The sequence below is a fragment of the Dermacentor variabilis genome, chromosome 9 (assembly GCF_050947875.1).
Source record: "Dermacentor variabilis isolate Ectoservices chromosome 9, ASM5094787v1, whole genome shotgun sequence".
Taxonomy (NCBI): Eukaryota; Metazoa; Arthropoda; class Arachnida; order Ixodida; family Ixodidae; genus Dermacentor; species Dermacentor variabilis.
In genome coordinates, this window is record NC_134576.1 from 70,480,020 (window position 1) to 70,501,267 (window position 21,248).

Below are 21,248 nucleotides of genomic sequence, written 5' to 3' on the forward strand. Positions count from 1 at the left end.
ACCAGGGGCGGTTCCTCCATGCGAGGCTACATCTTTTAATCCATCTGCGTTTTAGTTTTTTTTTTTTTTGTGGCCGTCGCACGTAATTTGGGCCTAACTTCACAAGTATGCAAATGCAACGTAGCTGAACAGAACCAAGGTAATCTTGTTTGCCATCGCTTGGAGATACTAAGATTAGTTTCTGCATTAATTCTGCATTAATTAATTAATTAATGAACTTCTCTAGTATTATTATTAAATTAAAGTGTCAATGATGAAATTTTAGAAAACTGCAGATACAGCTTTCTGTTGCTCAATACGGGCCGATAAAAGTGATTTGCCAAGCATGAAAGAAGCCCGTGAATACACTCGATGGTGCCGCGCGACTGACCACTCGAGGCCCTCTGCGCGCATTCGCGGGCTTCTCTCACGCTCGGAAAATCACTTTAATGCAGCCCGTATTGAGCAACAGAAAGCTGTATCGGGAGTTTTTTTTCTGTTGCTCTGCAATTCTCTCATTGACACTTTTCATCTAACTATAATGTCTGCGAAGTTGAATAATTGATTAAGACTAATTGTGTAATTAGGGGGAAGGTAGTACAACATGGTCTCGCCAGAGCTTTCTCTCCTGTAACGAACGGCTCGAACGTGCGGACGATCTGCTCTCGCGAGAAACCACAGTTATCAGAGGTGTGTGAACATATGGGACCTAAACAACTGTAATACGACTCCGAGAGCACCCTCCCCACCTCCCCGAGAGAACACCAAACTCTTGCCTTTCCCGCGACATCCAGCCGAGACACAGATATGCACGCCATAGAGGAAGTCATGGATATCGTTCCAGCTGCGCGACGAAACAACACACACAAAAAAAGGGAGAGAGAAATCACGATAACATAACGCAGGTGCCATCGTAACACTGACCGTGGCGGCGCGTGCCAATTCACGGTCGCACGCGTCAACCCCGCCGAACAATTGTTGCTTCTCACGCGCGGTTATGGCGTGCGCCCTCTGCAACAGTCGCTTACCGTGCGAAAGGCACATTGCCTCCTCCTCCCCACTGGCAACCTTTCTCGCTTCTATTGTTGGCAGCGTATTCGCGCAAGTATGGAACGCGCGGGCGCTATGGAGGATAATCTGCTCCCCGTGGTTGGAACGGGCACCATTATCGGGGAGGGGGTGTTTCAGATGAAAAGTCATTTCATGTTTGGACAGCGTGAGAAACATATGCTCGGGCACATGCAGCCCTTGCGAGATGTCGTTGAACGGCGTGGCATTCGTGCCAGCCTACGTAAGCCACCCCCAGAGTGTGTGCTCTGGTGCGGGCTCTGTGAACGTGGATCGCGTATACTGCGGCACTCTAAGCAATGTTTACCCTTATTGCGTGGCACCAGTAGCTTTCTTTAGGGCAAACTGAAAGGGACGCTGATGAGAACGACGTGTCACTTTGGATTGATTAATTATTCGTGAAGGGCTTCGTTTGTGTTGAGTTCGCCTGAACGAATGGCTTGTTAAAAGGGGAAATAAAGGTAAGGTTGTTAGTTTTTGAATTTAGCGCCATAATTTCAAAGGCGGTGCGTCAAGACGTCGCGGATTTCAAGGTACGTTTTCGCGTTTGGGCCGTTTTGGCTCGATTAAAGTTCTTGAAACTTGATAAGTTCGATCTGGCTCTCTTGGAACACAGTGTAATCGGTTTTGGTCAATAAAAGTTTACCTATACCCAGCAGACCGCGTTAAAATCAATGGTGTCACTGCGAGATGGTGCGGCAAGTTCAATATGGCGTCGCCAGCTGACTTTTTTGTGGTTGTTATTGCGTCTTTTCTGGCTTACCAAGCGTGTTCTCGCACTAACAGCGCCTTTCTTTTGTTTCTGTAGAAGAGTAATTTGCTAACACAGCTCAGATAATCTTTTTTCGTGTCATTTAAAGTGCGTGCGGTAGTATGCACGCACTTAATGCCCTAGCTTCAGTACGATCCTTATAGCGTTCAATGAGAGGCAAAGATTATCTTGCTTAATGGTTGTACGACAACCCTGCAGATGTTATCTTACTTTGGAACGTGTCTTGTGCAATGGAGGCAAGTTGAAGGCCCCCAGGTGGTCAAAATTAACCCGCAGCTCCTCACTACGGCGTGCCTTATAATCAAATCGTGGTTTTGGCACGTAAAACCCCAGAATTCAATTCGCGCATTTTCTTAATTATTACTTTTTTCCAGACGTAGTGAACCACTACCCTGTTCGTTCAAACAAGTCAAAGGGTTCAACGGGTGGTTTCAAATTCCAAATAAACACTGCCCGGTTAAAAGAAGCCTCAAGCTGAAACCAACGCTTCGGATGAAGAATTGTCTTCATTGCCAGCATAAAAAAGAAAATGGACAAGGCAGTTAACAACAAAGCCTCCCGCTCTCTATTTGCCGCGGCTGACAGGCATAACTAGACAGATGCGTGTATTTAAGCGCACCGTCTAAAACTGCATCGCATGAAAGAGAAAGGTTTTTGGGGTTGACAAAGGAAGGCTCCACATGCCGAGTCATAAGGAATACAAAAATGGGTTGGAAGTGCGATTTAATATACAAAGGCAATATTGAACGAAAGATCTTGAGCGTAAGTTAATACGCATCGCTTGTAAATCGTTGTAGCTTTGGAAAGGGGCTAGCAATGTGGCAGCTGTTGAAACTCTAGATGTAATTCCCAGTTTTCGTTTCACGTTAGCCAATCGTGATTTGTTCAAAATGTTTCCGCATTTCAAACGTAATTATTTATGCGACCATAATTTCTTCAAATGGTTTGTCCAATTTAGACATGTTTGTAGCACTGCACGCAATGTCCGTCTATATATTCTAGTCTCCTTGTGCAGCTACTCTTATATTATGGCAAGAAAGAAAGCGTAAATAAATTATTTGATTATCATTATGTCACGCACTCCAAAGTTTTACATCAGCCGTCTCAAGTATAGGCTTGGGCTAGAAAACTAACCAAAATTTGTAATAGAAATACCACACGCGTAATCAGGAAGGGAGACAAAGGCCAAGTTATTTTTTAAGCTAATCCGATTAGCTGCCGCTGTTTGCACTAGTTAACTGTGTAATCCGGCGACAAAAATTAGCCTACCATGACTGGCACTTTGACCAAATAGAAAGTCACATTCTTCATTTTACTTCACTACACTCAAGTTGTCTTTCTTTCTTTTTTTGATAACCTTCTATTAGGTTATATTTTACAAACATTTTGTATCAACTACTGGGGTCGAGTTCACAAAGGTTTTCAATCTTGCATGTCTTTTTTTCTTACTTCGCTATTCACATGTCCCGCATAAAGATTGGCCGGCATTTTCTTTTACTTGACCCTTCTAGTGTAAGACCTTTTGGATACGAGCCCTGGTTCCTCCCATTGTCTGAAACATTTGCATTAAAACTAATTGTCCTATGCTTACATCGTTTAGAAAGCTCTGTACTGAAAAGAAGGTTGCACAAGAACGCAGTTCAGTGTGATTTTATGTATGCGCCAATTGGTAACTTAGTGGCGGCTGCAAATGCGCTGCTTACTTTCGATTACAACACCAACAAGAAAAGCTCGAAGTGAGGCTCCCCTTGAAGATATGTACATTTGTAGCTTTTGTCTTCATCTGTTATATTACAAAATCATCGAAAGGCTCGCAAAAATAGTCGTTCAAACGTGGTGTGGCAGACGCGGCGGGGAAAATGGTAGCAGGACACGGGTTGCGCAGATGCCGCTGTCTGTTTTAGCGGGTTTCACAGCGTCCTGGAAATTATTTACGTTCGTTTTACCGAACTGACGAAATTTCCCGCTTTTGCAAATTGAAAATAGGGGGTCAAATCGGCAAACATCACGAAGCGAATATATTATGCAGCCGTGAGCTGGCTTAAGGTTGCTAGGGCAAAGAAAGCGGTCACAAAAGATAAGGGAATTTATGCTACGAAAAGTTGAGCGCGCCCTCTCTTTTTCGAGGACGCTAGGATTATCCCCGGGACAGTGGCGCCTCCCTTTAGCGGACAGCGGAATAACTACCTAAGCGGCGCCCCAGTCGGAGGGGTCGCTCCGCCCACCGAGTGCACCTGGCGGGGGGGGGGGGGGGGGCGCTCCTCACTCTGTATAAAAGCCGCGTGTGGCTGCCCGTCCGCTCAGACCGCTGCCGTTCAGCCTAGTGGCTACTTCGTGAGGCGCTTCCAGTTCTTAAACCCCCCGAACTCTGCACCCGTTTCATCGGTTTCCTAGTTTTTTGAGCGACGCTGAAGTTTGCCGCCATGAAAACCCAGATCTGCCATCGTCGCGTCACCAGCCTGGACAACGTGGCGAAGGGTCGCGTCGATCGCAACGAGATCGACCTGAACCATGCATCGGCGCTGGCCTTGCTCGACAAGCTCGCTCAACTGGTGCCCAGCGCGGGCCGCTGCAAGAAGCCCACAAAGCTGGAAATCATGCAGGAGGTCATCGACTACATCCTCGACCTGGAGATGACCCTGAAGACGCAGCCTGCGAGCTTTGCGTCGGGCCCGACGTCGTTCGAGGTCAGCCCGGCGTAGCAGTCTGGTGGCTGTCCACTTCCGTCGGCAACTCAAGGGCAGACACCTGCTCGAAAGAAAAGGTACGTGTGCATTTTTGTTATTCTTTTTTTTTTATTTGGTATGTCGCCAACTAAATCTCGATGCGTGTTATTATTTATTCAGTTATTTTAACCCGGGTATGAACTACCTGTACTTTATGTAACCCACAGTGACCCCACACGACTGCCGTAACCTTCGGGGAAATTTTAGTACTTGCGAATTAACAAGTGCTTCTGAAAGGATTAGTGGCGGTTGCATTATATTTACGTTTCTCTTTCTTGCCACCATCACGTGCAGGTCACAAAGGCGGACAAGGTCGCTCACCACTTGGCCATCCCCGCGCTTTGAGTAGCGCTTCCGCCAACGCCTGCTTCAAGCTTCGACTTGCGAAACACCGACACGGGAGTCTCATCAGCGGCTTTTCTCGGGCAAAGCTCTTCTCCGACGCCTCTGATTTGCGAACAGCCCCAGGGTGCTTCTCATGACCTGTCTGTCGTCCAGTGAACCACCTCGCATGGGGCCAAGCTCTGGCCGTGCACGATTCTGACGGTCCCTTTTGCTGCGTCGTCTGGCGACACTCCGGACAAGGATCGCGGGAAAAAGTCGGGAACATCGTGAAAATATCGCCGACCAGACGTATTCTACACCTTTGCACATAGCTTCGGCATTCCCTCAGGTTAGTAACGCATGCATTGTTTGATGTGGTCATAATTAAGGTTATTTTAATCTCCGTAGAAACTAGCGAAATGTAAGACAGCGATATAAATACAGACCTTATTTCTAGTGCTTATTTTTTGCAAGCTGATCCATCTCTTTGTTACTGAGAAATCGACTTTACCATTTTGTCTTCTTAGTTAGGGGACCTGCCGTCGAACGTCCGATAGCTGTTTACATTGCATAGCTGTTTACCGTTTAGCTATTTACTACTTGCTTCTCCGAACAAATAATTCCTGTATGGATGTGCTGTGGGAATAAATATTTACACTTTGCGTTGAAGAAACAAACAAGTATAAATTTGGGATCGCATTTTTGTGCAATGAACAGTGCATGCAGATTCATGTTTTTTTGCTGCCCAGCTGCAGCGGATATAGACGTCGACATTGGTTGACACTATCAGTTTCGCTTGAAGTGTTTAGTGTTGTAACTTCAGATAACATATACCTCATTTCATCACTCACTTGAGCTGCACAAAATAAGCGGGTAAATTACACTTGAAATCCCTATTTAAAGGCACTTGAACGATAGGCAATGAAGAGCACGCTTCGATTTTAGCCGCTGTTTTCCTTAATGCAAGACAATATCCTTTCATCCTACAGGATCAGGAGTGCTTTCTACAAGAAGAAAGCAAAAAATGCCTGGAGTACTTGGAGCAATCGGCTTGGCTTTTGCCCCTGCGGTTGCTGTTGCGATTTGCAGTGGGTTGACATTACCAGCCGCTGTTCGGCCCGCGGCTTACATCGGAACATGGATCCCTGGTCATCTCTGGATTCTCAAACGAGGTCAGTGTGCATCAAAGTATCCAATTTATTTAGCAAGAGGGACTGCGTCCATTTGTAAAAAGTTGCTGCTAATGTTCTTTGGCGGCGCGTTTGGACAGGAATGCTCTTTCTTGCATTTTGTTGGACTAAGTCAGCATAACTTAAGGGCAATATGGAAAACACAAAACGTAGACGGGATATTATGCATCCTGCTTAACTAAATCGTCACAGCCCAACGTCGTTATTACGGCTTTGATACTGTATGGAGTATTGTTGTGCACGTGTTGATAATGTTGCTTCTTTCTTTTTTCCCAGGAACGTCTTCCGTATTTGGTCTACTGATTAGCGGAAGAGGACGAGAACGTGGTTTGAATCGGCATTTACGGCAACTGCAGCTCATCGATATGTCTACAAGAGCGCTGTTTATGAAACCGCTGAGAAGAAAACGGATGGTGACTCGGCAACCAGACGAATCGACAATTGCCAACATCGGATGCAAGGACAGTAATAAAGATATTCCTGTCAATGTGTGATGTCGTGTGTAGCAGGGTGCATAGTAGTCGTCAACCTCTGACTGGTTACCACTGCAGTCTGTAGTCATTTTTATTTTTGTGAGTCAGCCTGATGTCAGTTTTAGTAATAGAATGCTCGTCATTAGCGACCCAATGTATTCGACATCGACTAGCCATTGCTGCTGGCCAAGAAGCATTATTTTGAGGTAGGTGTTGCATGCAGCTGTATTTTCATGCATAGAGAACACACAAAAAATGCAATGCATAAGATGCATATGTAAATTTCACTGACTTCCACGCAAGATAGCCCATTGAGAGTTCTGCACATTGTTTCATTCATTTTGAAACTCTTCAGCACTGCTTTCAGACTACGCCCTAAATACATGCAACGTACTTGGGACAACGGTGGAATGATATGTCCACGACGAGACATCAAATGAAATGTTTAATGCTTTGCCGGCGCAAGTAGAATGCAGAATGACGGGAGGCTAGAGCCTGGCATTTAAGTGAACTTCCGGTGAAATTATGAGTAGCCGTATTTTTCCCTGACACAAAGTAAAGCAAAGCTGCAATGGCCAAGCAAAGCTGCAATGGCCTAAAACAGCGCATCAATGCCCTTGCCTGCTGGCATCGTCAAACAAACCGATGGAGAAATTAAATGAGACCATTCTGCTGGCAGACGATTAACCATGGTCTCACGGTTGCGGAGACCAACGAATTTAGTTGTTCGCATTTGCTGCTGGGTGCAGGCGGGCCTAAACTTGGCGAATATTATCAAGGATATAAAATTAAACTGACTGCATTTTGACGATATTGAACTAAAACTAAATTCTGGGGTCTTGCGCGCCGTAACCACGCATGCTACAGTGTGAGAGTGTGGCGAAAGGGAACACTTGCTGCTTCGGTATTGCGTTAGGGGGAGAGGGCGTGGCCGCGACGCCACGTCACCCTCGGAAGCCGGTGTTGCCCGCGCGTTCCTTGACCGTGCAAAATCTCGCCTGCGTTTTAACTGCGCCTCGGTAAGGCCAAATTGTAGGCCATGGGACGTTTTTGTTTTTCTAACCGAATATATAAAAATCGCCTATGGCAGATACGGCTATCATAAAACATGAACCGGACGCAAGAGGCGAAGGTTGCTTCTGCAGGAAATTGAAATGCGTATTGTACGAATTACCGAAATTTCGTAATTGGGGTTTTTACAAGTTCCATTATGGTACGTATTGTCATTACAAATTGTAGCTGGTTAATCCCCAAGATATATTGGTTGAAAACAGATTCTGATGATGGTACCGGTTTAGAGGTACGCGCCGCCAACTTTTCAAAGGTCTCACTCTCACATTGTGTAAAGAATGCCGCTTCATGCACTGAAGTACTGTTACAGCAACTGCGATGTATTCTGTCGCGTGAAGAACTGTCAAATGGTGTTATCCACAAAATTCTTTGAAGTCGGTGCGCTTTGCCAACTTAGTGGCTACAACTTGTAAATTGCAGCATTTAAAAGGCAAATTAATAAAGTAAAGCTTAATTAGTGCGGTTTCGTTATTTATTCATTTGCGCATTTTAATTTCTCGCGCAAGTAACTTCCGCCTCTGGGTATAACCTAACTCAAGGAATGGAAATGTGCTACCCGCCTAATAATTTCATTTCTACAGCAACAATAATAACAAGCCGGTATATGCTGTGGGACATGTTACTAAGTTCGCCATAAGCTGAAAGTAAAATCGCTTCACTGTGTCAGCGAACATTATCAAAGTTTATACCCACAGAAAGATAAATGAGGGCTGGTCACTTTTTTCAATGCAATTAATGCAGATAACTCGCACATTTGGTTTTACAGAAGCGAGTCCATACATCCCATTGTGAACACGTTGGCAAGGAGATTTACTGAACTTCGATTACATTCTAGCTAAGCACATAGACACTGGTCCAAACGCGTTTTATGCAAGCAAAGCTGTTCTTTTTTTTTCAGAATTCACACAAATACGCAAGACGAGGTTATAGGTATGAAGGTAAGCAACAATTCCAGAGAATTGGTGGAAACTTGGGTTAAATACACATTTCGACGAAATAGGGTGTCTTAGAGAACAGTGTACTAATTAGTGAGCAAATGCATGTAATGTTCGCAGCACTAACAAAAAGTTACCCCTGATGCAGCTGAAAGCAGCTATACAGTGGCTTATAGTAACTGGTTAAGAATTGGATACTACTATCTTACAGAGGGTAATACATTTTAGATGCTGTTACTATCCAGTAATAATAGGCTCACGCAATCACAGGCGAAACATTGCAATTTGAGTAATTCTCTACCAAGGAGGTTACGTAGTGTTAAACTTTGGAATCAGTAAGCTGTCGCCTAGAAATGGTAAACTGGCCGTGTTAGGAGGCATTCATAGCGGCGGTCACGCAAGTCTCTCAGGGTCACTTTGGCGGAAGACTGGCCAATTTCATTAGCCGCTAAGTGACCGATTTCTTGGCTTTGTGACTGAAGCGATTGGAGTCGCAAAGTTGCTGGCCCAATTAACGGCGCGAAATCCAGAAAGAATGGTGAACGCTTTTCTGCTTGTAATAGCTAGGTATCGGCCAGTGCTTCCAGAAAAAGGCACTGTGGCTGTAATTGTTTCTCTGTGATCGAGTAAGTTGCTATGGCTAAAAGAAAAAGGCTTAAGCTGTTGGTGTTAACTAAGATAGATGAGAATTATTGCTGCAATCGTGAAAACAAGGACGCCAGAACTTTCCGCGACTGGACAAAAGCAGAAATGTTTCAAGAAGCATATCACGGGGAAAGCGACAATACAGAGTGAATTACCCCCACTGTAATACACAGGATGCACCGGATAGCATCCGCCAGTTTTGAAATAAACAGTCTTCCACGTCAATCAAACTACGTTAGCTACCGCCAAAACAAAGCCTGAATTATTTCCCCAGTTCGCACAATTACACGTTTAACAGTGATCAGCAATATAGCTTCCTAACGAGTAACTTTACGACCGAGGTTCTTGGAGCATACATGAAAGCATGTTCAACCTACTTACTGTGAGCAAGCTTTACCTAACTATTATTTTCACTTTGAAACAATAGTGAAATTAAGAAAAAGAAGTCGGAATCGTTCTTTTTCTTAATTTTCCTGGCTTTTCTTTAGAACAGAGAAAGATAGCTTGGTAGAATTAGACTATCGCTAACAACTGTAACACATGCTGAGCAATTCGTCCTGAGAGTCCCAAAATGACATATTTGTGTAACTTTAACATTTAAAAGTTAACCAGCGAATAACTGCAACTTGCAACGAAGAATAAGAACACGAAAAAATAGTAGGTTTCTTCAAGTGACATTTAACAGCACACAGATCGTTTCGTCCACCTATAGAGGTTATCGCTTCTTGTAAAAGTTGCTGCATACTTGCTGCGACACTCTGTAGAAAGCATTCGTCGGTGCACATAGAAATATTCGTTGACGTTTATCAGTGATATCGTTTCTAGTGATAAAGTTCCTCAGTGATATACGAATCTCTCGTGAAATACAAACGAAGCGGGGCTCAAAGGATGCGCCCGTCAAAGGAGCGATGGTTCGTTTCCGTAGCTTTATGACTTTTTTAATAATTTTCCGGCTTGGAAGCTTCAACACGCGTTACGTCACACCGCCGTCACGCCCGTGTGTAAAATTTATTGAACCTCTCTTTCAAGCCAGATATTGACGCAAGCGTACGCTCCAACCTGGCTGACTGCAAGTTCCCGCACGCCCATTCTGAATACACGCGTGAAGCAGCTGGTGCGGAGTAGAATGCCCAAAGGTCTAAGAGCAGTGGGTGGAAGGCTTATCCAAGCCACCGTCAATCCAGAGTCGAACGGAAGGCTTGCGCGCACTTGTTTCCCATGCCTTATTTGGACATGCTGTCTTCCCATAGGTACACGTGCAGGCCCTTCTCGAGAAGCCGTTGTTCGGCCACGTGCTGCGTCAACAAGACCAGGCGCCATTCCAGGTGAGCTCCAGACACTCTGGCGCCAGACGAGACGATGCCTTCTCTCTCTCTCTCTGCTCGCGGCACTCTAGCGAGCTTCGTCGATGGCGCTGTAGGCGGCGCTAGCTTCTGATCTTCCCGCCTTCCACTGTGTTACCGCCCTCCCGGCGCCCTTTCCCACCGTCCTCCAGCCACCCACCTGACCATTGAAGACTTTTTTTCTTCGACCCCTACGTCCTTTCGACAATAGACACAAAAGCTACGTGAAGTCAGTGAGTCCTGTTCAGGAAACACACGCCATCCATTTTTAGCGCCTGTCAAACTTAATCGTCGGTACGCGCATACTGCTCCTACTAGAAATTAGGCACGGTGAACAGAAGTGTGCACCAGAGCGAGATTTGGATTTTTCGCATTATACAGATAGGAGGTGATCTTTAAATGGATGTTGTATTCAGCAGTGGAAGGTGACATTCGCCTTTCCTGGCACCATTGAGCGTCGTTAGGTGCTGTGGCTCTGGCGAATTTAATTTCGGTTTTTAGCTATACCGGATGATAGTTTTTTTATTCATACCATACCTAGTAAAAATTGTTGGAGCGAAATTCCAAGCAGGAGGAACGTCCACAGGAAGATGGAGATTTCAGATAATTGCAGTGGTGGAAAAACGAACGTCGCTGGAGCCAAAGTTTCGACAAGGAGACTTTGTCCTGGGGAATAAAAGTCCCCGATGTCAACGTGTTGTCCCCAGCGACATTCCTTCTTGTACGACTGTTGCTTGTAGCACTTGTCGGTGAAATCAGGCGGATTCCTTAAAAAGGTGGAGAAATCGTAATGTGATATACTCAATGAAGAAAATATCGCTAATAAACTCGAGAGTATCTGTATATAGGGTATATGTGCAACAGCGGAACAGAAGCAGAACAGCTGTAGAGTCATATATTTAGCGCAAATCCTGGGCTTAGCACAGATTACCAAAGGTAATCTTCAAGTATGTGGCTAAATGAATTGATATTCCCGTTAGAACTTATCAGTCGTGAGTAAAAGTGTAGTATCGATAGGTATTGACTGGATAAGTGTTGGCATTTCACTAGTTACTGACTTTAAGGACGCCGCTCTCCAAACATACCCGTTTCAAGAACGGCTTCTTCGAAGTGAAATGCAAACTCTAGCATGCACTTGAACTCTTCTAAATAAAGAACTGTCAAGTAGAATGTAATAATGAAGTTTAACCTATTTAGCAGTAATTGTGCATTTGACAGCTATGATAGAGCTTGCTATTTAATCTTTGTTGCTTCGCGCTTGAGATGACGATGCACGGCGAGATCTAAAACCAAATTCCATACGGCGAGTCCAACATTTAGATACGGAAGACCAACCTTTTCTTTCAATGAATAACTCCCGGAGCGCCTGGTGTTTAAATGCGTTGTCATGACGAAAGGCAGAACAAAGCATGAACATCTCTGCAGCTTCATTTAAACGGCTGAACTAACGACAGCGACGTTCAATAGGTGCTTGAGAGGTAAATTAGAGATACTAAATTAAGTCCACCGTAGTTGCGCATACGTCGTTTTAATTTCCGCCATTGTCCCTTGTTATCGCTGTGATCAAATTGCCACTTGGTTCAAGGCACGGCTACAGCATCTGAAAGCGCTGGAAGATTCTTGCCGATTTCACAGCGAAATGACTTATCTAATCAAGTTGCACGCACGATGCAAACGCTATTATACACTGTATTGCACGCGAGCATTAGCCATTACACGTAATGTAGTGCAAGACGTGTAAAGTTCCAAAGTAACTTTTGCCGCGAGTTCGAACTCGATGACGGACGACCATGCTGACAGACATCACATTGATTTGAATATTGCATGCCTTTTTGGGAACAAGTTCACCCCACTACAAAGTTAGAAACTCACACATCTGGCAGTGATTTTGGCTCCTCGCCAAAACTGCAACGTGACAATTCAGAAGCCCTACTTTAGCAAATTTATGAGCCCAGTGATGATGCCTGTGAGGAAAATGCCGAAGTAGTTTGTCTACGCCTTGCGCTTTCAATAACCAAACACACAAAAAGAGCACGCTGACTTAAAGATCCGGAATAATATAAATAATCGAATGACGATTTCATGATGATTTCAATTTCGCTGCTGACACCGATGTGCAGGACGACAGTGCAGTAAACACGCGCCTGTATACATACATACATACATACATACATACATACATACATACATACATACATACATACATACATACATACATACATACATACATACATACATACATACATACATACATACATACATACATACATACATACATACATACATACATACATACATACATACACGGTGTTTGGGTACCTCGAATGTACTAGCTCGCAAGTTCTCAGTTAGTTCCTAAGAGAAGGCACGTTGAGCGCCCCGTCAATGAAAACAATTTTAATGATGGCTAGCGGAGTCAGCAATTATTGTTTCTACAAATTCAAAGCACATCTGATGACAGAACACCTATAGAGAAGTAACGGTCCGATACTTTTGTTGGTGCGATTTTGTGACATGTCGTAGTGCGTGTTGCAATGTCATCGCGCATTCTGCAGCCACTTGCGTAATATGTCATCAAGACAATCACGCAATAGTAACGCACCCCCTGCTACTGAGCAACGAAGTTGCGCACTCTAGTAATTTCGGCGAGGGTATTAGTGGTTAGGGGCTTCGACATTGTTTGTATTATGGGGCAAGAGCTAGCTCGTGCCATCTGCGTTCTCGAATATATTTCTTTTTTAATGTGAAACTGAGGCCTAATTTATTATATTACAAAGGAATTAGCCTCCGAGGCCGGGAAGTGGGGCCTCCGTTTCCTCTGCATTGGCGCCAGGAGGCAACCCACGTTCTCACTTGTGACTCCCCTCCCCCGATTTCATAGCTCTTCTCACTGGTCCAGCTGCAGCTCCCCAACTTCGTTGTTGCACTTGCTATGAACTCTTGGCGAGTGGCCATAGTTGACACAGCCACGAAGCCACTTGTGCAGGTGCAAGCATCTGCAGTACGCCAGCAGCGAAGGGAAATCGGGAATCGGTAGTTAGTGCCATTTTCTTTTAAAAGCGTTGCGGTGGAAAAAGGGCATGGCTGTACGCACACACACGCACATATGTACACACACACGCACACACACAGATATATATATATATATATATATACATATATATATATATATACATATATATATATATATATATGTATATATATAGGGGTTTTCTTCAAAGTTCAGCACGCAGGAACCGACGTAACATACGCAGGAAAGAGACCACGAACTTTTTGGAAGACTTCTTTATACCCCCGTCAAGCGGGCAAGTTAAGTGCACTTACGGGGAGTGCACTTCGGGATTTTGAGTCACACTTTAGGCAACGCGCTTCTTAACGGGAAAATAGAGTGCACTCGCAGTAAAAAAAAAAAAAAAAGAATGGCGACAGACTTGGAGCGCGTTTTTAAAGATGTAAATTAACAAGAGAAAGCTGCTAAAAAGCGATTGTTTTAAGTAGAATTATATATAAAAACTAACTTCATTTGTCTCAACAAAAAATGAAGATGTTTTTATTATAAGTGTGTTGCAAGTCAATGCTGGCCAAGACGAAGCCTAGCCAATTCAAAACAACATGGCGGCGTGCGGCGAGGCGGCAGTTGGTCCTGTTCATGATCCTGCTAGAACAGAATATGAGCGAGTATATATGAGCAAAGACGGCGAGTTCGATATTTAGCTACACTGCAAAATGCAACGCACACGGCTCGAAGCACGACCGGCGTGGTCCCCTCCCCCCCCCCCCCCCCCAGCATGCTTTCACACCAAAAAAAAAAAACACGTACTGAATGAACATGGCAGCGCCGCAGTGCCGCATCATTCTGGCGCCGTTAGTTGCGTATATGATAAATCCGTTTCTTCATTGTGCTGTTTCGCTTCTCGCTAAACACAAATTATATTGTTAAAAGCTGCTCAATACCTGAAATGAACTTTTATGTCCTTTTTCTATGCATTACATTTTGCGTCGTTGAAAGCGATGGTGGCGAGGCTAGGCACTCCTTCAAACCGTTGACGGCGAGGCTACGCACTCGGCCAGCAAAGTGCGTTCCGTGAACGTACTCCGACTTGAGTGGACTCATCTGAAAGTACACTCCGCTGCGAAGTTAAGATTTGGGAAAGTGCACTTAAACACCGAGTGCACTCGCCGTAAGTGCACTTAACTTGCCGGCTTGACAGGGGTATTACTTAACGTTTTCGGCTGGTGGACCAGCCTTCGTCAGAGTATATATATATATATATATATATATATATATATATATATATATATATATATATATATATATATATATATATATAGAGAGAGAGAGAGAGAGAGAGAGAGAGAGATGAGATTAAAATGCTCAAAGAAGAATTTCTAGTAGTATCAGTAGTGCTGCCTGTTCCAGGTGATGAACTAAAATCTTTCACTTTGAAAGAACCTCACCGTCACCCGCGCTTCACGCAGCTGGTAGAAACACGCACACAGGCACGTGCGCTTCCTCACCTGCGATGTCGAAGAGTTAGCAAAGGCTACGCGATTTGCCACGGCTTACGTGGCAGCGAGACGGAATGGCGCGAGACCATACTTTCCCTGAATGGAGAATGTGTTCGGCCTCTGCCCATCGCCATTGGCTGGAGGAGATAGAAAGGTTCTCCTTCGCGCTACCGCGCCACCTTTCGCTTCTCTAAACCGCTTTTCACGGTCCCTGTGGAAGACTTACTGCTCCGCCATTGTTGCGGTCATTTGACTGTACGCGTTGACCACTTTCTGGGGATATGCACGCAAAACTGCGGGGTCGGAGCTTCTTCACTGGTGCTGGAGGGGCATGATGTCGGGACCTCTGACGTCACTTTCAATTTGCGTTTCCACACTTACAGTGCCACTGTAATCTAAAAGCAAAATTTCTGGCCAACGCTTTTGCAAGTAATAGTCTCTTACGTCTTAACCTGCAACATGTCACACGTGTTTCAACACTCATGTTACACAACGCAGCATGTTACGTAATACGGCAGTGGCATCACTTGTTCAGGCACGGAAAAAAATCACACTTCAACGTGCCTCTTCTCCTATACGGGACGTTTCCATGGTGACGCGATTAACTAGGTATAGGGACGCTAAAGATAAAGATCTTGGGCAGCAGACCTTGTGATTCAGAAAGTTGGTCACACATACTACTAGAAATATTATAACTGAAGAAAAAGTTCAGGCATCATGTTACACTGTTGTAACACGTGACTGCGAAAGCCTGCGGCAGACGTGGTGATGCATTATGCTATACGATCTGAGGGGTCAGACTTCTCGCGAGACATAACGAGCCGCAGCATAGGCATTCTTTACGGAACACAACGAATTGTTGCGAATTACAAAAAAAAAAAGAAGAGGTGGAGCTTAGGATAGCCTAGATCGTCAGGCTATTGGCAACAACAAAAATTTTGACACCGTTCAGTCTTCCAGTTTCCTGGTAGAAAAACGGAGTACTCGCTCTGAATGCTTCGGAATTAATCATAACAAGAAGGCTGGATCGAGTATGGCCAGGGCTCCCGCGTGTAAACTAATTAGGCTTGAAAAATAATACAACGCTACATATATCTAATGCACGTAACGCCACAACTACTAAGCTACCACGGGAGGTCGGTGACAAAAAACAGTGACAAGGCTGGAGCACGAAATAATTATATGAATCAAAGCGAGCGGTAGTTAAACGCACGCTGAATTTGTGCTATACCAGAGCCGCTACTACCAGCGATGCTAGTAGCGCAGCATTTATCTTGTTGCACAGAATGCAGCTCGGCAGAAAGTTATTCCGACACCATGAATCGCTCCGCAAGGCTTTAGTGACAAAGTGAATCGTGGGCAGAGTTGCGCAAGGCTGGGGCATCCCGATTCATAACAAAGACCGTAAGAGCTGCCATTCTCCTGTGCTTCGGCGCCTATTGGTGCCGTTTACATTTATCCGATCGTCCGAGCTTGCATGCCCCCGCTGTAAGTGCCCGTATACTGCTGGCAGCATTCTTCTCTACACACACACAGCAGCGTCTCACTCGTCTCCACAGTTTTCCGTCTAGGAGGCCACAGCGTGGGTTCGTACGTGAACGGCGGGTCAGGTCTGCCGGGCCGCACGGCCCCGCACGAACGAGGGGCAATTGACATTTATTAACCGATGGGGCTTATATGAAACCAGCGGCCGTATCTAATGCTTGTGAACAGCAACGGAAAAATATTTTAGGAAAGGCTAAGGCTGGAATCAACAAGAGGGGCGTGAGAATAAAGTACCGGGCCCCGCTGATTCGCTAAACGAGGGGCAATTGACGTTCATTAACCGATGGGGCTTATGTGAAAGCAGCGGCCGTTGCTCACGTTTGCGAACAGCAGCAGAAAAATATGTTAGGAAAGACTAAAGCTGGAATCAAGAAGAGTGGTGCGAGAAAGAGACTAGGCCGCAAATTGAAGCCACTTAGACGATCTAAAAGAGCCACGAACTCAAGGCATGCTACTTAACAAATGAGAATGCCAGTTTACTTTGCGAGTTTACTTGCTCAATAAAAATAATTTAAGAAATTCTTGAGATGGGAACAGGAGTCTGCCTTATATAGATTGAACGCGCGTTACTAAAAAAAAGTTATAAATTAGATCATGAGGTTTTACGTGCCAAAACCACGATCTCATTATGAGGCACGCCGTTTTGGGGGGCTCCTGAAATTTGCGCAACCTGGGGTCCTTTGACTTTCACCTAAATCTAAGTACACGCGTGTTTTCGCATTTCGCCCACATCTAAATGCGGCCTACGTGGCTGGGGTTCGATCCCACGACATCGTGCTTAGCAGCCCAACACCATAGCCACTAAGCACCCACGGCGGGTACGCGCCTTACTACCACCCTCTAATATATGGTTATAAAAAAAAAAGCAAGAACAAAGAACCTTCCGTAACAACAGTAATTTCTCTTGCGCAATTTTAAAGACAGTCCTCATCACTAAGTACGTCCCGTGTTAGCGACAGCTGCTTATTTAAAGCATCATATCCCATTTCTTTCTTGTCGTGAAAACACCATATCATGCTTGAAATGAACCCTGCGATTTCAGTCACGACATTAAGCCTCTACGACAAATCGTTTTAGTTGTATTCTGGGCCATTCACAGTTATATATTACAATCCAGTGTCACTGTAATAAGGGCCCTTAATTACTCTTATTAAATGCTATGTTAATTTAGCCTGCTTCTACTGCACGCAGGAAGATAACACAAGTGCTATGCGTAGGATATATTCATAACGACCATTTCAGTAATTCCTGCAAATTAACGTATTTCTTGTAATATCGTGCTTCTTAATAGGTCGTACTGCATGAAGATGATATATACCGTGGTTTTACGAGTGTCCCGAAGACTGCGCTTGATTAAGCAGGCACGCATTACCCGAAATAGTGAGATTGTAAAGGTCATAGATATGACGCATGAATTATGCCTGACGCGGCGACTGTTGCTTCTAAGATTGCGTCTATTGCATACTTTTTCAAAAATGTATTAACTTAAAATGAGCTAAACGACATCACGGCTACGCTCTCGCTAGCACTGGATTTTTTTTACTTTCTGGAAGCAGCAACATGTCTGGGCATGAACTTAGCAAGGGAAGCATCTGGCTAATAAGAGAATAGACCTCGAAATATTTAGATTTGCAACTAAAGATCGCTTTAGAAGCACGATTATACCCGGCTTTCTTTTTTTCGTTTTTAGACAGAATTTTTAAACATCGCCTGGCAGATAGCGTAATTCGCATCACTTAGCTGGATTACTCCGAGAGGTGGAAATTACTTCCGAGGCGAAATGCATAATTGACTGATAAAAAAAATTGAGTAAAGAACTTGTTAACTATTTACTTTGCGCACATATTATGAATGACGAATTGCAGGTGGTGAGTTCGAAAGTCGCATCCATTTCAAACGAATTTTCAATGTGAATGCAGTCTCGAGATATTCATTCTCGAAGCTTGCGATGAAGTTCATAGGCGTTCCAGTTACTTTTGTTCTTCACTGTGGAAGATGGGGGTTTGTTGAAATAGTAAGTGGAAGATTTGTGCTGTGTCACCGCAAGTTTCACGGCGTATATCTGAAAAAAAAAAAAACCGTGTGCAATCCTTAAAGATCAGTTCAAGGCAGTTCTGAGTAGTTCTTAGTAGTTCTTAGTAGTTCTGAGTAGTTCTGAGTTCTTAAAGGCAGTTCTGAGTAGACGCGTCTTGCTAACTCACCGTCTACAATTCGCAAAAAAGAATATGTATAATTAATTATTCATTAATAGGGTATTATGAATTTTTGCTAATTAGTCGATTATCTATTTCGCTTTCTTGTGCGAGTACTGTCCGCCAGTTCGAGTAAGCGACTCAAGGACGAGAATTATGCTATCTATCACATGCGATTTATGAAAATTCTGCAGTCTAAAAAAATACCCGGTATAATGTAGATCCCCATATGCGCTATACATTACTTTTATGTAGTGAATTTGACCTTGAATAGCAAGGAACAATCATAATTGTCTATGAGTTTACACAAGCAGATCATCAGAACAGCTTTATATGAAGTTGGCAACAGAATTCGTGGGTAAACATTGCCTCTCAAAGAAAAGGTATTGGGCACAGCAGCAGCAGGATCCAGATTTTAGTCGCATGGAATGGTCGGAAAGTCACATGGAAAGTCACATAAATGGCTTTAGTCAAAGCCTGCTCAATATAGGCGGTGTGCAATTCTACGCCTCAGTGACGGTTCTCGTTGAGTAATAGAAGCAGCTCTCGAAGGCTATGCTTTTGTGATCTGCAAGGACCGGGACTGCATGCGAAGACCCCAGCATGTCATGACCACCATGTTTTAGAAGAAGTCATATTGCACCGCATTAGTGGGTAACAGGCTCTGATGCATAAGTCAAGCAAAAATTCCGACACGCATCTACATAGCATCGCTAATGGTTGATCTAATTTGCTGGGCCTTGCTGCTAATTCGTTAACCGTGGAAGTGACCTTTGAATACAATTCCAGGGAAAACACAGGGAAAGCGGCAGATGGAAATTCAAGTAGATGAGCGAAACGAGGACAAGGTAAAAGCGGGAGCCAACGTTTCGACAAGTGGACTTCTCTTTTTCGACCTTGAAAAAGACAAGTCCCCTTGTCGAAACGTTGGCTCCCGCTTTTACCTTGTTCTCGTTTTGCTCATCGACTTTGAATAGAAAGCCTCGTACTGAGGAGAGAGAGAGAGAGAAATAGAAGACTTGGAAAGGCCGGGAAGTTAACCAGACGCACGTCCGGTTTGCGACCCCGCACTGGGGGAAGGGGTAGGGGGATGAAGAGAGAGAGAGGAGATGGAGAGAGCACAGTTTCACGCACATTTGAAGGTTGGCACCGAGTCTACACACGGTTGCCAAGACCTGTCGACTTGAGGTATTTCAAGAGTGCTTTCGTGGCCTTTTGTGCCACCGACGCATACGGCCAGGGTCCAAGGACCTTCATTACGGAAAATGGCCCAGAGTCCAGTTGGTTCAGTGCTCTCCTGAAAGCTTCACGCTCGACGTCGTATTGGGGACAGATACATAGGACGTGTTCAACCGTTTCTGTGGTTCCGCAAGAGTGGCACATGGGCGTATCTCCGTTCAAATGCGGAACGAGTAGGCCTTCGTAAATGTCACCCCGAGCCAGAGGCGGCACAATACTGTCGCCTCAGAGCGGGAAATTTTTGAGGGCACTTGTAGGTTTAAGGAAGGATCCAGCCTATGAAGATGACACTTCGGGAGGTTGGGAGAAGACCAGTATTTCTGGGTCATAGCTTTAGCCACATCATGAAGCTTCCTTGCAGCGTCGGTTCTTGATAAGGGGATTGGAACTGGTCGGGTTTCCACATGGGCAGGCCGGGCGGCTTCGTCGGCGACGTCATTATCAGCGATGCCGGTTTGTCCAGGTAGCCACTGGAATATAATTTCACGCCCTCTAGCGATAGCTTGAGGGTGATCTTCTCTTATTTAATATGTCAGCTGATCATGACGAGGCTTTTGTCAAAGCTAGAGCCTGCTCTGTTTCTAATGCAGGTAGAATGCTGTTTCAAGTCTGTGCATCTCATAGGACGACCACGTCAGGCAGCCGTTCGCGACAGCACGTCAACAGCGATTTTAACAACCTTCAAGAATCAATATACGCATTAGTGGATGTAACTAACTGTACTATATCGTTTCCGGCAACTGCAAATGTGTTTGGCCGTGTGTGGTTTCTAAGAAGTCATTACGCAGTGGCGTTATCAAGTAAAACACAATATACCGTCTTTTGGTACAGGAAAGGTGAAAACTAAAGGCCCGCATTTACAAAAAAGCCCTTACGCTAGAAATGTTTGCAAGAGAAGCCACAATTTTTTGGAAATGCCAGCGTTAGGCATAGTACCTGCGAAGACGGCTGGCCAAAGGCAAGGAACACTTACCAAAGAAAAGGTTTGGGAACTTCGCTGCCTCAACACCGACAGCTCAAACTTCATGAACATTCCCGTTAAGATAAACAGAACCTGGTTACGCCTGGTTTTCGTATATCAAATACAATATGTAAACAATTATTCGGTTTTCCATAGACGCACTAAAATATATAACAGAAATAAAGCACTAGGCCAGAACTTATGCGATAGCATACTTACACTGCGACCTCTAGACAGATGCACACACGTGCGTCATGTGCGACCTTGCACACTCTA

At 44.7% G+C, this 21,248-nt stretch overlaps 1 protein-coding gene across 1 annotated transcript; it reads left to right on the forward strand.

Moving 5' to 3' along the window:
* Positions 1-4,104: 4,104 nt before the first annotated feature.
* LOC142592796 (protein extra-macrochaetae-like) lies at positions 4,105-6,555 on the forward strand. The gene is made up of 4 exons (XM_075704469.1): positions 4,105-4,583; positions 4,840-5,218; positions 5,859-6,041; positions 6,336-6,555. The coding sequence occupies exon 1, from the start codon at positions 4,243-4,245 to the stop codon at positions 4,519-4,521; it is 279 nt and encodes a 92-aa protein (XP_075560584.1). The 5' UTR covers positions 4,105-4,242; the 3' UTR covers positions 4,522-4,583; positions 4,840-5,218; positions 5,859-6,041; positions 6,336-6,555.
* Positions 6,556-21,248: the final 14,693 nt, after the last annotated feature.

Bases quoted from the DNA above. Each gene is read 5' to 3' on its own strand.
- LOC142592796 (XM_075704469.1), top strand. From the start codon at position 4,243: ATGAAAACCCAGATCTGCCATCGTCGCGTCACCAGCCTGGACAACGTG.